This window comes from Sander vitreus, chromosome 9 (assembly GCF_031162955.1).
Source record: "Sander vitreus isolate 19-12246 chromosome 9, sanVit1, whole genome shotgun sequence".
Classification (NCBI taxonomy): domain Eukaryota; kingdom Metazoa; phylum Chordata; class Actinopteri; order Perciformes; family Percidae; genus Sander; species Sander vitreus.
In genome coordinates, this window is record NC_135863.1 from 24,929,343 (window position 1) to 24,951,145 (window position 21,803).

General features: G+C 41.1%; 1 protein-coding gene across 1 annotated transcript in view; it reads left to right on the plus strand.

The window, feature by feature from the left end:
* The first annotated feature begins 2,582 nt into the window (after window positions 1–2,582).
* podn (podocan) overlaps window positions 2,583–21,803 on the plus strand; it is a 58,511-nt gene continuing 39,290 nt past the window's right edge. Inside the window, exons 1-10 of the mRNA XM_078259462.1 lie at window positions 2,583–2,746; window positions 6,970–7,263; window positions 7,403–7,496; window positions 8,695–8,759; window positions 10,112–10,221; window positions 10,313–10,469; window positions 16,095–16,210; window positions 16,406–16,619; window positions 16,832–17,275; window positions 18,068–18,216. Coding sequence (XP_078115588.1) covers window positions 6,988–7,263; window positions 7,403–7,496; window positions 8,695–8,759; window positions 10,112–10,221; window positions 10,313–10,469; window positions 16,095–16,210; window positions 16,406–16,619; window positions 16,832–17,275; window positions 18,068–18,216 — 1,625 coding nt within the window. The 5' untranslated portion in view covers window positions 2,583–2,746; window positions 6,970–6,987. The remainder of the gene's footprint in view (window positions 2,747–6,969; window positions 7,264–7,402; window positions 7,497–8,694; window positions 8,760–10,111; window positions 10,222–10,312; window positions 10,470–16,094; window positions 16,211–16,405; window positions 16,620–16,831; window positions 17,276–18,067; window positions 18,217–21,803) is intronic.

Sequence of the window (21,803 nt, forward strand, 5' to 3'; positions counted from 1 at the left end):
GGATGTCATTTTTGAGTTGGCTGGGCCTGGGAGGACCCTGCATTTTTCCCAACACTGCAGCCACCTTGTTCCAGTCTGCCACATTGTAGTTTTTACTTTGTAAATGGAGGAACATGGCTGAAAGACAAATCTGTAAACTAGCTCTGACCTAGATTCTACTGCAGCTTTGCCTTGGCTCTTGCACTCTGTAGTCACGGTAGTGTTATTCCTGGGTCACTAATGACTCCTTTTTGTCCAGTTTGACCTTCACAAAAGTGCTCATTTGCCACTGTCAGGCTCAGATTAATATTCTAAGTGTCTGACAACATTATGGAAAGGATTTCTAAGGAGGTCAACCTTTCTGTTAAAGAGTAAGATCCTTTATTTAAACATAAAAATATCCGTGAAATTGCGTTTTCTAAACCCACCAGACTCCATGTAAATAAACAGTAATTTTAGCCTCGTAAAATACTCCATTCAAAGTCGACATAAACAAAATAAAACTAGGAAAAGCTGTTTTGGGTCATCATTCCACTTTTCCAGCCATCGCAACTCTAGTTTTGATTGAAATAAACACATAGTTTACTGATTTACATGTGAAAATATGTTTGCTCTGTACACGCTAAAAGTATTACGTTTTTAAATGGAGTCTGGTGGGTTTAGCGCCAGTGACTTCAGAGCGGTTTCTGGTTAAACAGAAAGCTCTCAAAGAGGTTTTAAAGGTCTATCTCTGAAGGGATCCTTTCCATAATGTTGCCAGACACTTAGAATGTTAATCTGAGACTGTCAGTGGCAAAACGAGCACTTTTGTGAAGGTAAATACAAGCTGGACAATTGCCCTATTACTTGAAGCTTATTTTGCCGCTGTCGACTGATGCGATCTTGCTTAATACTGGACCAATGTCAAAGATTGTTGTTCCCATCAGTCACCTGGACACAAAAACATAGGAAAATAGGGTTGAAAAAAATGGTAGTTACCCTTTAAGAAGTAGAATAATGTCATACAAGCTCTAATCAAGTGAAATGCCTGTCAGCTAAATAAAAAAAATAGTTCAATTTCAGAAAATTCCAGAATGTATCTATGGTGTAGCCAGACCTTACCACAGCACTGTGAAGATAGGTCTGGCAATGCAAGACTACAACTACATCCATTTTGACAATTAACTTTTAAATGTAAATTCTAGTAGCGATTAATGTGCTGTGATACTTTTGCTTTAGGCCCTGAATTATTATTATAAGTGGAAACTTATTAAAAACATGTCACAGTCACAGTGACCAGAGCCCCTATGAGGGGCAAACAGCCTGCCAAAAAATATGATGAGTAATAACCAAAGAATGGTTCAGAGTGTTTTCTTCCATTTCAGAAGGGTATTTAAGGCTACAAACCGAGGTCTGTCTCTCTTTCAGCCTAAAAACAGCAGCTCAGCAGACATGTAATCAGTAAGTGATTCCCAAAACCCCATCACTCTCACTAATTGCAAGTGCTCAGTATTGAGTAAGTACATATGCACTTGTTAAAAACATTTATTTAGAATGCGTGAAGGAGCAGATTCTGTAGATGTCCCTGAAGTGATACACCCTGTGTGAGATTAAAGGCAGCAGAGCCAGGCTACCTGTTTCCCCCGTTTCCAGTGTCTTCTAAATTAAGCTGTACAGACGTAAAAGTGGTATCGAACCTTCTTATAATTGCACGGTCATTTTTGTCAAATTAACTCCAATTTTGACCATGTAAATACATTTAGGCCTTTTTTGTGCAGTGTGGCTATAATTTGTTTTAAGCAGTTTTATTCTAATGCCTTTCACACAAAACACAAATTCACTGGTAGTGGAGCTAGGAAATAAGGCTTTTATTGGTTGCTCACTCACAGTGTTTTTAATAAGACATGAGGTGTGAAAGCAAGAAAATAAAACAGACAAAAACAAATACATATGTTGTTGAAGCATATTTTGACTACCCATGGTGATGAATCATTGCAAAACTTTTCGGCATGAAAATTTTAAGTGAACTGTGCTGATGTATCATAATGGTAGCAGATGTTCACACAATAGGCCTAATGGGAGGTGGGCTTGTTGCAGAAGAGGCCTAATCCAGAAACATGTGGGACATTAGATCATATCCTGTCGCCCCTTTTTGGCAGACTACATTTCTACTTTTTGATTTATTACTGGGATATTTAGGACAACTCATCTGTCTTTTCCCTAAATTAAAGTTATAACATGTCAACAAATAGAGGCACATATTTTTTTCAGCTCAATAACATCTTTTATCAATAATCTCCTTTTTGTACATTGGAGAACGAGACTATGTTTTTAGCTAATCCAAGATAGGTACGCACCAGATCTATTTGAAGTAATCAGGCCTCCTATCCCAAGTTTATGATTATAATCTCACTTTTTGAGATTGAAAAATTGTTGTTGAATCTAGAGAAAAATTAAACGAGTTACACAACACAAACGTTTTGCACTAAAACTGTAACTACAACATTGAGAGGAAGAAAATTAATTCTCAGAGAACAAATATGAGAAAATAAATTGTTTTAGGTCAAACCCATTTAGGTCAGAGCTGTTGCTCACTCCCTTTTACCCTCGCCTGTTCCCCTTCCTTTCTTTCTCTTAACTTTCCCTCTACCACTCCTACTCTCTCTCGCTCTCTCACATCTGGAGGATATCTGGTGTGGCTGTGTGACTCCTCGCTTGCTATGGGACAGCCTGTGTTTGGACTGGACGTCAGACTTCACTGCGTTTCAGCAAACGGTGGTCAGACGGGGTAAAGTAGTAGACCAGAACGCTGTTTTTGCAGACTTTACTATTGCATGTTTTATGGGTGGCTGTTGTGTTATGTGGAGCTTAGACCGAGCTGTAAGTGTCACCGTCATTCATCCATGGCATATATGGCATGTTTATTTTAGACGATCCAGACTAAACAGTGCAGTAAAGCCATTTTACGATTCTGCTCAGCTGAGAAAGAGCACGAAAACAAGATGATGACTTTTAAAAAATCTGCATCTCTGCTAATAAATACTATTCTCCATTCAAGCCTCCTAATTATAATGTAACCTGAGAGTGCGGTTGACTTAGTGAAGGCTTTTTTAACTCCTCTCTGACACCTGGATGCTATGCTGTTTTTATTTACCACATTGTACAATATGTGTGTGAAAGTGCACAGGCTTTTATTTTTTTGCAGTGGTTGTATGCATGCTGCTGTGTGTATTTTCTCTCTGTGTGAGTGTGTGTGTCACAGTCGGCAAAAGAAAAGGCAGAAAAGGTTTGTCTGATGGATGGCTTTTAGATGTTTGCCTTGAGAACTGCATAGAGTGCCCTATTGAAACTTGTCTTATATTGTTGGCCTGGTGCATAAACAATGCAAACCCTCTATTCATTAAATACATTATTTAGAAGTAATGATACCGTTTTTTTCCTGTACACCAGTTGATTGCCCTGCAGGGGTACACCAGTGTTGGTGGATTAAAAAGATTTGAAATGAAATGATGCAGTACATAGTCATACTGTACATGAAATTGTGGTAAGCTATACATTTGTGTTTTGCTTGTTTTAAAGAGTTACTCCAGTGATTTACTATTTGGTTGGTGCAAATAGAGAGAATGCACAGAGAGAATGATGAAAGAGAGGTGATATATCCAGAATTTTTAGTCTCTATTATGGGTCAAGTTCCAAAAATCCTGGATCCTAATGTAGATCCGCCACAGTGTTCAGTATATGTTGTTTACAGTCTATGTTGAGCTGTTGCAGGTGCCGTATAGTAGGAAGTAATCTGGTGCATGCGTGTTACTTTGTAGACTGGCTGGAAGTGTAGCTCCAGTTGTGTGTAACTGCCGTTCTGTCATGTTGCATCCTCACTGGTCATTAAACCAAGTTTGAACTAAGACAACTTGTTTCCATTCATTCAAACTTCCAACACCTAAACTTCCCAAAATGCCACTCAAAAGTGTCTATCATCACATCCTGCCTGCCCACATCTTTCAAACTCCACACCTCTAGTTTATAACACAAGCGTTCTGTTATGTGTAAACATGTGTAGGTTTCAAGCCCAACCTGAGATTACTCCACTGATGTCATCTGAGTAATTTTACTCAGCTTATCCTACAGACCCAGGTGGTCCATATTATAGAAAAAAATATTGATGTGATAAAGTGTGTGAGCAATAAATTGAGAGCAGGGGTTGATAAAACTGTAACTTCAAAGCATATTCGGAGAAGCACTCATTTAGGTTGTTTTCATGGGAAGGATAAGACTTCTGATATGGATCTGATCTCTGATCTTCAAAATAACAAAAGCCACAGTGACGCTATACTTAGGCCCAGTAGTTATTTGAGCAAAATGCTAACATGTTGATGTTAAGCAGGTATAATGTTTACCATGTTCACCATGTTAGTTTAGCATGTTAGCATTCTAACATTTGCTAATTAGCTGTACAGCTGACAGTACAAGTACAGCTGAGGAATGTCATTAGTTTTGCAGGTAGCCTATTTGATAGTAAACCAAAGTTTGGAAAAACTGAAATGATAACCTGATGGTGGCGCTATAGTAAATGTCAAATGGTCACTAAACTTATTTGGAGGGGAACATGAATGTCTGCACCAAATTTCATAACAATCCATCCAATAATTGAGACATTTCATTCTGGACCATCTCTTGAGGCACGCTGCTAGCATGGCTTAAACGTAGGCTACAATATGTAATTTTCCACTGCTACAGGTCTCTCAATCAAAACAATAAAAATCGTCCATTATTTTGTTATTTAAATTCTTTCATTTTGAAGCTGCAAAATCAGGAAATGTTCTTTATCAGCAGTAACTTAACATGACTCAAGCGAACATGAAATGTAAAATAAAGCAGAAACTAAACTTCAAACCCCAGAGATTCAGTTAGAAGCTACAAACGTACTGAGAGCTGAACATACAACAAGCAGTTTTCCCTAAACAGTTATTTCACCTAGGTCCTAAATTTGCCGCCTTTGTCTTGGTCAAATATTTGCACTGAAACACACCACACAGACTACAGTTTATGGCCAAGTACCACGTCTGTTCTGCACCTGAGTGAGAGGAAATAAGTCTCCATACCAGCAGATGGCAGTCATACAAAAATGGAAACCAGATACCCACAACAAACAGTGTTTGCTCGAATCAGCAGTGGCAGAACAGAACAGAGCCTAAGATCCCTCTGCTTCACTACCCGAAGGATGACAGCAGACACTGGGAGATGGCTAATCAGACTTTCTCTCTCCCAGGCTGTCATCCGTTCTCTCAGCAAATAAGTCTCCCTTCAGTGAGAGCGGAGCGGAGGGACCGAGCGGATTGCTTGCTAGGGGGCTAATTGTTTAGCGGTGCAGAGAGAGAGAGGTCTATAACGGCCTTCATATTAAATTTCACGGTATAGATTATTAGTTTATTAACGTTACTTTATTTTGTGTAGGTATGTAGAGAACTTTTAAAAGACATGTATTTGTTAAAATAAATATACCAACACAAGCATCTTATGGACATAATGTGCTAAAATAGATATATAAGGAACATTCAAACGTCATTTTTTATCAGTTTTGACAGCTCTTATGTGTATCGGATTGATTAAATGAGATAAAAAATGAAAAGAGCCTTGTGTGTGCCTCTCACAGTCATTTGTTTGCTTTCCTCTCTCTCATTTTCAAGCTGAACAGCCAATCAGATGAATTGCGACAGTGCGGGACACACCACACAAACTATTGTAAGGCCCTGACACACCAAGGCGACCGTCGGCTGTCAGCAACCATCGCCTTGGTGTGTCAGGAACTTACAATACTCCGCAGAACCCTCAGGCTCCCAGGCCTCTGGTAGACAACCCAAGCTTGACTGCCCAGGATGGAGCGAATGGGGATTTATTTTTATTTTTTTTAATATACCCTCCTTGTCCTTACATGATGGTTCCTCCCCTCCCCCTACCTCCTCATCACTGGGTTTCTGCTGCCTGAGATATTCACTTAGCAGGTCATCACTTGTGGCCATCTTCCTTATGTACTCCTGGATCTTTGTTGTTTTATCCTAGATAGTTGCTTTGACACTAAATAGGCCTTGGCCACCCTCCTTCCACTTGGTGTATAGTCTCAGCGTGCTGGACTTGGGGTGAAACCCTCCATGGTGAGGAGCATTCTTGTCTTGATATCAGTAGCCTCTATCTCTTCCTTTGGCCAGGTTATTATACCAGCTGGGTATCTAATGACTGGCAGTACATATATGTATTGATGGCTAGGACCTTGTTGTAGGACTCTTCTCTCCTACCTTACCCTGTGTAGGTACTTGGCTGTGGCTGACAGCCTTGCAGCCTTCTCATGGTTTCCATTTGTGTTTATATTACATCCTCGCTACATGTAGCTACATGCTAATTTTGGATCACATTCTGGAACATGTTTGATTGTGTAGTTTTTGGTTTAGAAGCCTTTATTGGTGATTTTTTAACAGTAGAAAGTGCTACTTTATACCCTACTCTCTTATAGCCTACAGTCATTTAGTTCTACATGTAGCTACATGCTAACACCAAGGAAAGCTGTAGGCTAATCTTGGCTGCTGATGTTAATTTCTCCACACTTTTCTCCATACCTGCTAGAACAAGTTTGGTCTTTTTGCAGTTTTTGGTTGAAAAGCCTTTATTGGTCATTTTTCATGTTAGAAAGTGCTACTATACTCCGTTACAGTTAGTTCCCGGCTGAAATAACAGACGGGACACCTGAAACCTAAATATTAGCATAATACGTCCCCTTAAACCTCAGATATGATGACCTCTAATGGCACTTTTCTACATGACACAGCAATTCTGTTAGTAGTAAAACAAAAGTGCAGTTTAAATTGCAGCTTCTGAGGGCACAGCAATGCGGTAAAGGTACCATGTGATTTTATTTCAGACAACACAGAAATATGTATAAAGCATCCGATTCATCTGATTTTTCAATATTTTTTGTTTGATGTTTTTAACTCTACTGTCCATGTGCTTGTGCAACAGGAGAGCTGAGCAGTAACCATGGCCTTTCCCAAGCATTCCATCCTGCAGGCCCTGAGTGTGCTGGTCTTGGCCTGTATGTTGGTGCATTGCCAGGCCCCTTTCAAACCAGAGGAAGAGGAGGAGCAAGAGCCAATTAAGGAGACCGACATTGCAACAGTGGTGATGAAACCTGAGCCGCTTGAATGCCCGCCAGAGTGCAGCTGTACCGCAGAAGGGGCAGTAGACTGTGCTGGAGTTGACCTCACAGAGTTCCCCGCCGAGCTGTCTGACAAAACTCGCCAGCTCTCTCTTCAGGTCTTTCACACAATTGCACACACATAAACAGTAATACACATCCACATTTTGTAATACTGCTCAGAAAATTAGTGAGATACCAGTGCAAACTCTCATCTGCCATTGTATTTACTCTCTGTGTTTTGTCCCCTGATGCCAGAACAACAAAATCGAGAAGATAACAGTGGAGCACATTTCCCATCTGCATCAGCTTGAGACTCTCAACCTTCAGAACAACTTGCTTACCACAGATGGTAATTACAGCAGTGGTGCCGCCAAGGGGTAACCAGGGGGCCCACAGCCAACCCAATACAATCGCTGCCCCCCTACTGCACCCCCCTTCTGTTTTTGCATATGCATAATATGGAATATGCAAATTAAAGCTGTATATTTGTTTTGTTTTTCAGAAAAAACACAACTAGCCTATCTTAAGAAATAATAATTACCTAACATGAATATACAGATACATGTTACATTAAAGTGCTCATATTATGCTCATTTTCAGGTTTATAATTGTATTTAGAGGTTATATAAGAATAGGTTTAATTTTCAAAAAACACAATTTTTTTGCGTCAAAGTGACGCACGTTCGTCACAGAAGTAAAGGCTGGACTACAATAGAGCTGTTTGGAGCAGTTTGTGAACAGTGTTTTCTGTTGGAGAATGTAAGTGCCTTTGGGGTGGACTCACTTTATAAACCTATAATGTGCCAAAAAAAAAATATATATATATATTTGTGTTATATATATATATATATAACACAATAAGGAAAGGGGGAAATCCCAAAAGCATAATGAGCACTTTAAAACAGGATTGATTGGAGCTTTAAAAATGTCATTACAGTTTTAAAATGCCTTCAACTTAATTGATGATTATCTCATCAATTATCACATTTAGATTTAGACATTTAGATGCAGGGTTTTTATTTCAGAAATAAGTCTTGCTTTTCTTTTAATACAAAAGGAAGAATGTGCTGCTACTTTTATATCTGTGATTGACTATGGTGATGTTTTATATATGCATGCTTCTTCTCAATGCCTTTACTCCTTAGTTACTGTGTAGCATAGAGCATTGAGGTTCATTACAAATCTTGAGGCCCTCCCTCACCATTGCTGTATGCTTGGGTTGGTTGGCTGGCTTTGTTCATCTGTAGACTTAATGACTGGCATGCATGTGTTTTTGTTTTTTTTAAAGATTATTTTATTATAATTTGCTGCAAACTGTTTTGGGTCTAGGGGAGATGGTCTCTTTAAATGTTTTCAAAATTAGATTGAAGGAGTTGGAGGAAGGTATATCAGGTTGTGGATGCTTTGACTGAGCTATTTGCCTCTATGTGATCTAGAATACTCAATACTCACGCAAAATACATTCTAAATTATAAAATAAAATAAATAGAATTTTGAGATGGTTTTGATGTGATGGAAGGTAAATTGATTAGTTTTTCTCTTTATAGGCCTTGAAGATGAAGGTTTTGAGATGCTTGAACAGCTGAATTATTTATACTTGGCAAATAACAAGGTGAGTCACACACATCAGACTTTCATATGTTGGTTCTCAATGCTACTTTATCTTTTCTGCATTCATCTCACAATCATTTTACTCTATTCTATTCTGATACACTAACATAATGCCAGCTGGCAGAGAAAGAGGTGGCAGTCTCCTCTCATACACTATGCAAGCTTATGCTTGTAATCACTCCCAGTATGGCAGTGCCAGCTGGTAAGAGCTAAAATGTTACTGACCCTTTTGGACACAAAGTGAGAGAGAAAGGATGGACAGATATGTTTGTGCCTTCACAGGGCACACAGGATACAGGAAGAATAGGGGGTTTTAAGTGCTCACTAAGCCTCAAAGACACCCATTCTGATTTAATCCATAAACCATGTTATAAAGGAGAGAGCTCTAAATGAACATCTCTCACCAGTGTTTCTCGGATTTGCTATTTCGTACAATAGCACTCATTCTGATAGGAGTGACAAAAGTGAAGAAAACCTTGCTTATTTTAAGGGGTACACAGCTTTCCATACAGCAGTGCTTGCTTCTTTAGGGAGGACAGACTGCATCAAAGCAAATAATTGAAATATATGAAAATCCAACAAGTTTTCATACTTAAACCATAATATAGGTAGTTTGTCATTGCCTTCTAAAACAACCCATATGCCCATCACAAAAATTCAGATAAGCATTCATATTCGTGTTTTTTCTGCCACCTCTATGGGCCAACTAAAACTACTTGATTAAGGTTATGGGAAGTGTGTGATCATACATGGTTAAAAACAAGATTACTAGTCTACAGCCACCCTACCAGCTCTATTAGGCTATACTTTGGCATGGTGGTACTTTGAGCTAAATGCTAATAATATACTAATAAAATTAGCATGCTGACATGCTCACAATGACAATTTTAACATGCTGATGTTTAATAGTTATGTTTACGAGGGTTACCATCTTATTTTCATGTACTAGCATGCTAATGTTACCTAATTAGCATTTAACATAGCTCAGCTGAGTCAGCTAAGGATGGGAATGTCATTAGTTTTGCAGGAATTTGGTCAAAGTTAATTATAAATTGAAAGTTTTACCTGATGTGACTAAACCAAAAAGTCTTCTTAAAATTAAGAGTTTCACTCGATAAGTTACTCTACAAACACTGACCTGCTGGTGGAACAAGATGTAAAGTCACAAAAGTCATTAGAAAATATAATCCGGGCACCATGAATTTCTGTACAAAATTTCATGGAAATTATCCAATATTGGTTGAGAGAATACACTTAGGACCGATGCGGTAGACTGATCGACCAACCGACTGGTGAACATTGCCATCTCTACAGTAACAATATCCTGTCTTGCTTCTTTTGTTGTGCTTGCAGCTCACCTCAGCACCAAAAGTCCTACCACCCTCTTTGGTTAGTGCTGATTTTGCTGCCAATAAGCTCACAAGGATTTACCTATATACATTTGGCCATAAACCAAAACTGAGGTACGAATGTGTGTGTTTGTGTAAATTTACCACTTGTTCCTGAAATCATGTTCATTTACACATGGCAATGTCCCTTGATCATGGCTCCCAGGTCTGTGTATCTCCATAACAACAAGCTGAGTGACGCAGGGCTTCCTGATCATGCGTTCAATGGTTCTGACAACCTGGAGATGCTAACCATGTCCAGCAACTGCTTGGGAGTTGTCCCGAGGAACCTGCCCTCCAGCCTTTACCGTCTTCATCTCAAGGTCCAGCACCTGTTAAGTTTGCAGTTAGAAGTTAGGTGGATGACAGAGCATGTAAGTGGAGTGGAGCAGTGAGAATTTCTGCTCCTTGCTCACAGAGTTGTTTGTTCCCTCCGCTCCCCAAACCGCCCTGCTCAATATCGCTCTGTGCTCAACTCAGATTTCACCCCGCTCCACTGAAATTACTTACTGCTCACGCCAAAAAAAAGAATAAAAAAGGTGCGTAGTATTTATGAGATGAACGGCGCCCACCTTTATACCCAGAGCTCCGCCATGTTATGTAGCAGATAAGCCACAGTGGAACAGACGAGACCATAGAGCTAGCATCAACTTAACTTCTTCTTTATTCTCTTCTTCACCCGTCTTACAAAACATGCAGTACCATATATTGTGGTCTACAGCGACCTCTAGTGGTTAAACTCGTAACTCAATACACAACATATTTCCCGTCTTGTTTAGGAAGCTTACCAGATGAAATAAAGCTCAATACGCCGTCTCTTCCCTTTTCATACCTAGCATTAACAAACTCTTCTTTCCAATAATAGTATCGCTTTAACAGTTATAGCAGGCAACCTAATGTCTATCGCACTTACTAACCGTAGCTTTTAACTTAAACGTAATTAAACAAGCAATTTCACAAGCAAAACAGCATTCAAATTATAGTTTTTCTTCCAGTCACGTTTCCAATTTCCTTTTTTTTTCTTTTTTTTTCCGTCATCTCACATTGTCCTTCCCTCTTCAACATTTCCCCCCCCAAAGGCCATGAGAAGGATTAATGTACATAATCACTAAGCCATGCAGGCCTCTTTCTGACCCTGGCGGGTGCCAGCATGTCACCATCCAGCAGTTGTTTAGGTCCCGGCTCAGGTACCGGAACAGAACTTTCAATGGTGTCCGTTACTGTCAGGAACCAGAGAAAGATGAGTAGCGTTCCATGTACGTCCATCTTCCAGCACATACGCATTTGCACCAGCTCTCCGTACCACCCTGGCAGGTCTATGGAACTTTGACAGCCCTTTATTGACATGGAAGAGTTTCCGTACTCTTACTAGGCTTCCCTCTTTGATCCTTGGTACTTTTGCACCTCTCCTCACATCTGTGTAGACTTTCGATGCGTTTTGTTTGGAGGTGACACAATTGCGCAGCTGCTTCTCTGACAGCAGGGTAGATCTGCTTGCTGGACCAATGTTCACCTTTGTGTGCATTTTCCTGTTGAACAGGAGTTCATATGGTGACACTCCTGTTGTACTGTGTGGAGTTGCACGGTACGAAGTCCTGTATGAATGGTTTCCATGGTTTACTCTCCTGCTCGGCAGTAAGAAGTGTCTCTTTGAGAACACAGTTCCAGCGTTCAATGGCTCCATTTGCTTGTGGATAATACAAAGACACTTTCCTGTGTGTAATGTCCCTCACTTCCAGAAATTCTGCGAACTCGCTCGAGGTAAACTGTGTCCCATTATCACTAATGAGTTCTGTGGGGTTGCCAAAGCGGGCAAACACAGTAGACAGGAAGGTGGTGACAGCCGTGGTTGTGATGGAGTATGTAAAAGCCACCTCCGGCCACTTTGTGTAATAGTCAATCAGTGTCACCGCATAGCGGCACTCCCAGTTCGCTGACTCGAATGGTCCGACGATGTAAATTTCTACTTTCTACCATGGACCATCTCGCAGTGAAACTGGCTGAAGTGGAGTAGCATGCGTCTTAGCACTTTTATCATTCATCTGGCAGGTCACACATGCACTAATGCTGTCCTGCACCCACAGGTCCATGCCGGGCCACCAGTATAAGTCTTGCAGCCTCTGCTTGGTGCGTACAACACCCTGGTGAGTTTCATATGCCAGGTCCACCAGCTGTTTTCTCAGGGCCACAGGCACTAGCCGTCGGTGAGGACCCCTGTATATTGTCACATCTTGGACTGAGAGTTCATCTCTAGTAGCAAAATAGGGTTTGAGCACTGCAGGTAGAGACTTTGCTGTTTTAGGCCACCCATTCTTCATCTGTGCCCTGATGGCAGTGATCTCTGGGCACTCCTTGCATGCCACAGCGAAGTACTTCACTGAGAGAGCTTTCAGTTCTGTGTCCAGCAGAGCTACAATTTCAGGCTCAGTCACTGGCTCTGCATTCTCTTCTGATGGGAGAGGCAAACGGGAGAGACAGTCAGCAGCATAGTTTTCTGCACGATACGTGAAGCACAGGAGTCTGGCTGACCACCAGGCAATACACACTGCCGCTCGCCCAAGTCCTTTTGTGTGTAGTAGTGTGGTAAAGGCTTGGTGATCTGTACGCAGTGTAAATCTTGTGCCCCATAAGAAAGTCCTCCACTTTTCTGCTGCCCACACACAGGCTAACGCCTCCTGGAGTATTAACAAGAGTATTTCTGTTCAGCAGGGGTAAGTGAACGTGAGGCAAAAGCAACTGTGCGCTCCGTGTTATCAGGGTGCATTTGTGTCAGTGTGGCCCCCAGACCATAGTCTGAAGCATCTGTAGACACAATTGTAGGAAGGCTGGGGTCAAAGATGGATAGCACTGAGCTGTTTACAATGTGAGTCTTGACCATGTCAAAGCTTGACTGTGCTGCTGCCGTCCACTGAAATTTTGCATACCATGCTGTGAGCCCCAGGAATGAGCGCAGTGTGGTGGCGTCGCTAGGCGCTGGAGCAGCTGTAATAGCCTTGAGGTGATCTTTGTCTGGCAGCAAACCCTGGGCTGAGATGGTGTGTCCAAGGAACCGTAGGCTGGTCTGGTTGAAGTGGCATTTTTCATTGTTGAGCTGGAGGCCGGCTTCCTTTAGCGCAGCAAGCACTGTCTGCAGATTACGGTCATGCTCCTCCTTTTCTGTGCCATAGACTATGACATCATCCGGCTAGTTCTGGACCCCCTTGAGGTCTTTCAGCACCAGAGACATCATCTTGGAGAATGCACTTGGGGCTGAACACAGTCCATATGGAACCTGACGGAACCTGAAGAGCCCTTCGTGAGTTATAAATGCAGTCATATCTCTGCTTTCCTCTGCCAGTAACACCTGATGATAAGCATTTGCCAAATCAATGGTGGAGAACACAGTGGCTCCACACATTTCAGAGAAAAGATCATCCATATGGGGAAGTGGGTGACTGTCCATCACTACAGCCTTGTTTGGTTCACATAAGTCCACGTACATTCTCACTTTTTGCTTGGACTTACATACATGGGCAAAGTGTCCGATCTTATTGCAGTTTCAGCAAGTCACTTTCCTTGCAGGGCAGTTCTGAGCATTTGCCAGGTGAGCTGCTGATCCACATCTAAAACAACTTTGATCCTGTTTCAGTGTTGCTGCAGACTTGGTGGAGTAGCTGCTCTTTGCTCTGGTTCTGAATGGACGTTTTGGTCTCACCTTCACCACTTGCACTGAAGCATGAGGTTCAGAAGCTAGTGTCTGTGCATGCCCGATGGCTGCTTCCAATTGACACGCCAACTTTACTGCTGTAGCCAGAGTGAGATTTGCATCTGTTTGCACTAACAGTCTCTCACATATTTTTACGCAGCTAGCATGCTCAATCAGTTGTTCCCATATCATTTCATCTGTGTTTCCAGTAAATCCGCACGTTGTAGCTAGCTCACGTAGCGCGCCCACATACTCGGCTACAGTCTCATGCGGTTTCTGCACTTAGTCTGAACTTGTGTCGTTCCACCACGACATTTATTGCTGGGCTGAAATGTGCATGCAATGCACCTACTGCTGAATAATAAGTTGTACCTACATCCGTAAGTGTATAAAATACACGTTGGCCTTCGGTGCCCAGGCAGTGTAGGAGAATTGCACGTTTCCTCGTGTCGGGCCAGTCGTCCCCCTCCGCTTGAATAGCAAGCAGGTAATTCTCAAACATTTCCATCCACATATCGAACAGAATGGTAGGTTGTCCCGTGCATGGCAGGAACAACGCAGGAAGAGGCACACCAGCAGTCGCCATCCTCGTCGCCAATTTGTTATGTAGCAGATAAGCCACAGTGGAACAGACGAGACCATAGAGCTAGCATCAACTTAACTTCTTTATTCTCTTCTTCTATTCCACCAGTCTTACAAAACATGCAGTACCATATATTGTGGTCTACAGCGACCTCTAGTGGTTCAACTCGTAACTCAATACACAACTCGCCAGCAGGTCTGGAGTGGGACAGTAATTTTCAGCCCTGGAGTTTCATGCCGTGGACATTTCACTTTACTTCACGACTGACTATATTAAAATAATGTAATTAAAACCACAGTATATAAGTCTGCAATAGCGCACTGTTCTCTACAGCCTTGTAATTCAGTGTGTTGTTGTAAAATATCATCATTTTCAATTAAGTGCAAACACAGTAAGTGTTGCTTCACAATGTAGATGTATTACAACATATAACAACATCTTAACAACAACAACAACAACACGATGTTCAACAATATCAGAATCTAATACACATGAGTGTTTACAGATATCCAAACCTTAAAAGGAAATAAAAGAATAAATAAAAATACAAAATAAAAAGACAAAGAATAACATAAAATAATATTGCACTTTCTAATGACACCATCATCTACTTTGTATAATATTTTGTATTACTTTCATCCTGTTCCCTTTCAATCATGGGCTTATACACTATTATATATTATATAGTATTTTTACTATCATACGTTCGAGGATAAAAGGCATAATGGTCACTAGTAACATTTGGGCATAGAAAGTGATTATATTGTAACTAATCTGATCATGTTGGCTTGTTCCCACACTGTGGTACAACAGCTTACAGTAGATGTGCCTTCCACACTGTCAGCATATATCCCTTGCACACTACTGACTGCTTCTGACACTAAATAAAATTTAAAAAAATTAGCATAATTATCTGCACAAATCTCCCCTTTTTTATAAAGCTTTCTGATCAAGTCAAGTCATATTCATTAATGTAGTGCTGAATCATTTGGCATCATTAATTATCTCAGGGATTTTTTCATATAGAGCAGGTCTACACCATACTCTTCATTAATGTTAGTTCTAGAGCTTGGACTGGACTAGTGGCTGCTGCTGAGGAGCAACAAGAAAAAAGTTTGATTCATAATAGAGATGTTCCGATACCGATACCAATATCGGAAAAGCCTCTGATATGATATGTTTTGCTACTGCGAGCTGGCAACCTAGGGACCACATCCATGATATATTTTAACTATGATTTCAACCCAAAGCCATGACTGAACAACGCTGGCCATCACAACCAAAAAAACAGACCGGCCCACAGGGAATTCTCCTGGTGCTCCCAGTTAGCCAATCCAGGCCTGTCCGCCAGCAAAAAATCAGTCGGATGACAGGCACTGGTGGTCCTGGAGGCAGGGCAGGCGCCGTCCATCTGCATGGATTGTGCTGCAGTAACACAGGGCTCGGGCATGCTTTAAACTCATGGTGTTAGCGGTACTGGAGCAAAATTGGAGCGGGAAATAAGGTGAAGTCCCAACATTTTGAAAATTCGCTCTGCCCTCCATCACAAATCCTCCCGGTCGCGCTCCCCTCATGCTTGCACTCCGCTCACATGCTCTGGTGAATGATATACATCTTGTTTCTTCATATTCATAATTATGGTAAATTATGATAGCATAAGGATGGCTCTTGTTGTTACAGAGTAACAAGCTGGAGAAAATCCCAGCGGGGGCCTTTGACAACTTACCAAACCTCAGAGAGCTGTATCTCCAGAACAACCTTATCAGCAATGAGGGCATGGACAATGAGACTTTCAGGTGGACAAACCCCCAGGGGTTCTAACATATTGATGCTATTGCCAAGTGTAAAAGAAGAAAAGCCTTGATTTATGTGTTTTTAAGTGTGTACAGACAAGAGCATCACTTAACAAAGACTATGGGAATTCTTGTGTTGCAGTATCAGACAAAAAGCAGACAGAACTGATCTGATGACTTTCTCTCCTCCCCTGGCAGCCAACTGAGCAGCCTGGAGTGTCTAGACTTGTCAAATAACAACCTGAGCGTCGTACCCAAGGGTCTGCCTCGCAATCTAGTGCTGCTACACCTGGAGAAGAACTCCATCCGTAGTATCCCTGGAGACGCTCTAACTTCTGTCCGAAACCTTGAGTACCTGCTTCTTCACAATAACAAGCTGCGCTCACGTTCCATCCACCCGACTGCCTTCCAGGTATATTTCTTTTAAATTTCATATTCTTTTGGATCTTTTACATGATAGTTGAGTTGTGTAAAAACATGGACATTTCAGATTGTATTTTAATTAACCATAACCCTTGTAGGAACAGAATGGAAGAGATTATATTTTCCTCATATCATGAACTGCTTTGCTGTCAGCATCTGAAAAATGTGACCTTCTGTGTAACACATTTGCATTTTTACTAGGGATTGAAAAAATTGCACACTCTTCACATGTACAACAACTTGCTAGAGCGGATTCCCAGGGGCTTGCCTAAGCGGGCTAAGACGCTAATGATGCTACACAACTTTATTACCGAGATTGGCCGTAACGACCTGGCCCTGCTGTACACCCTGACCGAGCTCAACCTCAGCTACAACAAGCTGACAAGCCCCAAGCTGCACCGTGAGGCGTTCAGGAAGCTGCGTGTTCTGGAAACCCTCGATCTTTCAGGGAACAGCCTTCATTTGATGCCCCTTGGTCTTCCACGCAGCCTGCAGGTGCTCGAAATCAAGAACAACCACTTGAACTCCATACCAGAAGGTGCAATGATGGGCATGGAGAATCTACGAAAGCTCATCTTGAGCAACAACCAGCTGAAATTGAATTCAGCCTACCAGGGAGCCTGGATGGAGCTCAGTGCGCTCACAGTGAGTGGTTGGTGGAGTAAGAAACGATATTACTGCAAGATTTTGTTACTGTAGGTTTTGTCACTCTTGTCCACTGCAGGAACTTACAACCTGGATTCTTGTGATGCTTTAGTGTGGGGTTCTTCCTTGCACTTCCAATGTGTTTTACAAACCATTTCAGATATATGTATGCATATATTTTATTGCCAGGAAGTGTTATATTGCCTTTGTATTTACTTGGACCTCTAAATATATAAAATTTTCTTTGAGTATTAGCCGTTTTAGGCCACCTTATAGGCCACAAGAGTACAGGGCACACTAAAAGGATGTGTCGGTATTACGTGGAAGTAAAGTAATTTATGCTTCATTATCCTTCCTCTGTTTTTTTATAGTATGGGCAGAAGTGTATGTAGCATGTACAGGAAGTGCCAAATGCAGCGAGTATGTAGTGGAGCTGGATTCACAAACATCCGAGTCAATTCAGGTCGAGGCAAGTGTGCAGGTTTGCAGTGCTAAACAATCTCAGCATATACAGCTACTGCAAGTGAGTCAATTAACCAGCCACACTGCTTTGTCACAAAGTACTGAAGTGAGTTTGTAATACTTGCACCCAAAGCAGACAAAAAACTGTGGAAGCAAAAGCAGAACCTATGGCAATGGTTTAGATTTGTTCCTGCAGTGAAAAGGAATATTAGTTAAACATATAAAGCATATTTTTGTATAAGTTGTCTCAGTTTACAAGCATTTATCACATACATCACTGAAAATTATTTATTTATAATTAATTTTTCATTGTGGACCTTGTAACTTTAGACGCTAGACCTGTCTGGCAACCAGCTGTCACACATCCCCTCTGACCTGCCTGAGTCTCTGGAGTACCTTTACCTGCAAAGTAACCATATCTCCAGTGTTCCTGCTTCAGCATTTGAAGGCACTCCAAATATCAAAGGCATCTTCCTCCGGTAAGAGACACATAAACCATTTATTATCAACCAGGAGGTTGTAGATATTAGACTTAATAGTCATGTTACTGGTAATTAGAGGTGTTAGAAAAAATCTTTTCATGTATAAATTGTGATTCCTATCTTCTTAGATTCTGAATCAATTCACAACTTCCAATAATAACCTTTTTCCCCCTACAAAACATATATATTTTCCCTTATATCAGACAGAATTGTCATATTACATTAATGGACTAGTTCCAGAAGGCAGCAATGCAAGATTGCAAATGCCAGCTGTTCTAAGCATGTTGTTTCTGTGAAAATCATGATGTTGCAGTCCATAATCCATTCAGTGATCTGCAGTCGCAGTTCATCCAATTTGAAAAACGCTGTGTAGTAATATCCCTTAAGGAGTTAGCTTTAGCCTAGCCCTTAGCCCTCTCTCTTTGTTTACACTCTCAACCCGGCCTTCGACACTTCCTGTCGGCTGAGTCGAGTTGATAGCCCCGCATTAGTGTTGTAGTACTTATTTTTACTCTGTCTTGTCTCAGTCTCAGAGAATCACAACATTTTGAAGAGAGTAAATGTAATTTTCTGTATTCTGGTGCCTTTTAACAGGTGATTTTATACTTTTATGAGAAAGATTATGGGTAGATTTTGTAATTTCATCCAGAAGAAAGTGGTTGGCTCAAGTCACATATTTAAAGAAATTCATTAAAGATATTCAAATTTGCAATTTAAATTATTTTAATATTAGAAAAGCTAAAAGTACAGAAATGGATTCGATGACTGATTCAGAGCTATCTTTTTATGGAGTTTTATTCCTTTCTTTATTCAAGAGCGCATTCTTTCAATTTGAGAGCATTTCTCATAAATTTTACATTTAGATTTTGGAATAATTTCAAAACTTTGCTCTCACACTCACAAAGTAATTGCTCATGTTTGAATTTGCTGTGCTTCTGCTCAGACTTTATGCTTGGACTCAGATATGTTGTTGCTTGGACAGATTTCATGCTCTCAGCTTCAGCCCTTCTCCTTGCACAGGCTGCTTCTGTGTGCTTGCGAATCTTCTCCTCTTGAATTTCACCTGCGCGCTCAGATTTTTTTAATGTTATTTTAACCCTGTCAAAATTCCCCAACCAATAAAATGCCAGGTGTAGTGTTGACCAATTAAATGAGCCCTGCCCCGTTGAGAGTGCATTTGCTTTAATTTAGAAGCAAATGTTACTCTGTAACCGGGTTTATTTACTCCTGCCCTCCAATTCTTTATTATAAATACATACGTCAACAATGTGCACAGAATGGTGCATGTACTTTCACCTGCACCAACCAGCAAACGGGAAAAAGTTTCAAGTAGGACATGTCAAGTTACATCCACAATTACAAGGGTGAGTAACATACATTAAGCATATAGCATATGGCACTAGCATATAGCCTAGCTTGATGTCTGTAATCTAATAGATCGATCGAGAATAGATCAGTTAACCATGTTCCTAGGGATTTTGCTAATTTCGGACATGTTGCCAATAGTAAAACCTAAACTGTGATATAACTGAAAGAGCACAAGAAACTGGTTGTTTGTGTTGGTTTTTGCATCACTGCTGTGTGTTTTTCAGTTATTGTTCTTCATTCATATAACATTAGAATGAAAATAATGAATTCATATCAGTCTGTATAAAAAGTTGTAATGTTAAGTAAACAGGAGATAATCTTTGCTTTTGATTTTTATTTTGCTAGAGATAATCATAAATTAAGCATATAGCATATGGCTTAATAGATTGATTTCTGTAAACAAATAGATTTTCTTTATAGAGTTTAGCTAGATTGAACGACAGACAGCGGACAGTATGTGTATATTAAATGATCCCACTTTGTATTTTTTTTCTCGTGTGGTTAACCATGTTCTGGGGCTTTGGCTAATTTTAGACATGTTAGAGCTAATAGTAAAACCCTAAACCGTAATACAACTGAAAGAGCACAATAAATAAATAATGAATTCATATCAGTCTGTATAAAAAAGTTGTAATGTTAAGTACAATTTCACTAACGTTACTATAATGAAAACAGATCTAGAGATGAATATATGCCTTCTTATTTGCTCCTTAAAATAGCAGTTTTTTGTTTTTTTTATTAATACAAAGCAAACTGAACAGAAAAAAACATTTTGTTTCACTTTCTTTTCTTCCAGGTGGGGCTGAAGGACTCGACCGGTGTTGAGCTGCTGCATCATAACTGTGTCATATCACCAACCCCAAGCTAGAATTCACACTGCTGCCCCCCATTATCCTCCACCCTGCCCAGATCTACCTGGCTCTAGCTCTGGCTACATACTACAACCATTAGCTAGTTTTGTAGAGAACATCAACAGCTGCACTTAAAGTCTCTTGGGATCATATGGGACTCGGTTGTTCTCCATACTGCATCATTTATGTTTCTGTTTTGCTATAATAAGAGAGACAACACTAAGTATCATTACTTAATCACAGTATATATTATTCTGGTTTACACTGCTAACATGACTCACTGCTATTGATTATACATCACTTTAACTTGCCACTACCTCAGAACTTTAACTTTGCCTTAATTGCTCTTGTATAGTTAATTTATTTTCTACTCTTATACTAGGAACCCCCTCCTCCCATGATGGACCGCAGGAGAGGGGTTCAAACTGTTTGTGTCCGGGGTGAGAGGGATCGACTACAATCTTTCCTGCCCGCCTCAGTGTCCTGGAGGCGTACAGGTCCGAGCGGATGATGCACTTCACTCTGCTCTTGTCCTTAACAGTGGCTGCAGCATTCCAGATGGTGATGGAGCAGGTGATGATGGACTCAATGATGGCAGAGTAGAAGTGCACCATAGTCTTTGACAGGTTGTAACTTCTTCAGCTACCACAGGAAGTACATCCTTAGTTGTGCTTTTTGACGAGGGAGCTGATGTTCAGCTCCCACTTGAGGTCCTGGGAGATGGTGGAGCCCAGGAAGCTGAAGGACTCCACAATGTTGACTGTGGAGTCACCCAGGGTGATGGGGTAGGTGGGGCTGCGTCCTTCCTAAAGTCCACAACCATCTCTACGTCTTCAGAGCGTATATCTCCAAGTTGTTTTGACTGCACCAGGTCACCAGGTGGTCAATCTCCCACCTGTAGGCAAACTCATCCCCACCAGAGATGAGGGTGGTCTCGTCCGCGAACTTCCGGAGCTTGATGGACTGGGGACTGGAAGTGCTGCTGTTGGTGTACAGGGAGAAGAGCAGAGGGGAAAGGACGCAGCCTTGAGGGGAACCGGTGCTGATGGTCAGAGAGTCAGACGTGTTTCTCCAGCTTTATGCACTGTTTCCTGTCAGTCAGGAAGTCTGTGATCCACCTGCTGGCTTTATAGGTGAATTGCAGGGAGTCCAGGAGTGGGTCGGTGAGGGTTTTTAGGTGAGCCAGAACAAAGCACTCAAAAGACTTCATAACCACAGAGGTCAGGGCGACGGGTCTGTAGTCATTTAATCCTGTGATCCTTGTTTTCTTGGGGATGATGGTGGAGGACTTGAAGCAGGCTGGTATGTAGCATGTTTCCAGTGAGGTGTTAAAAATGTCTGTGAACACAAGAGACAGTTTCCCAG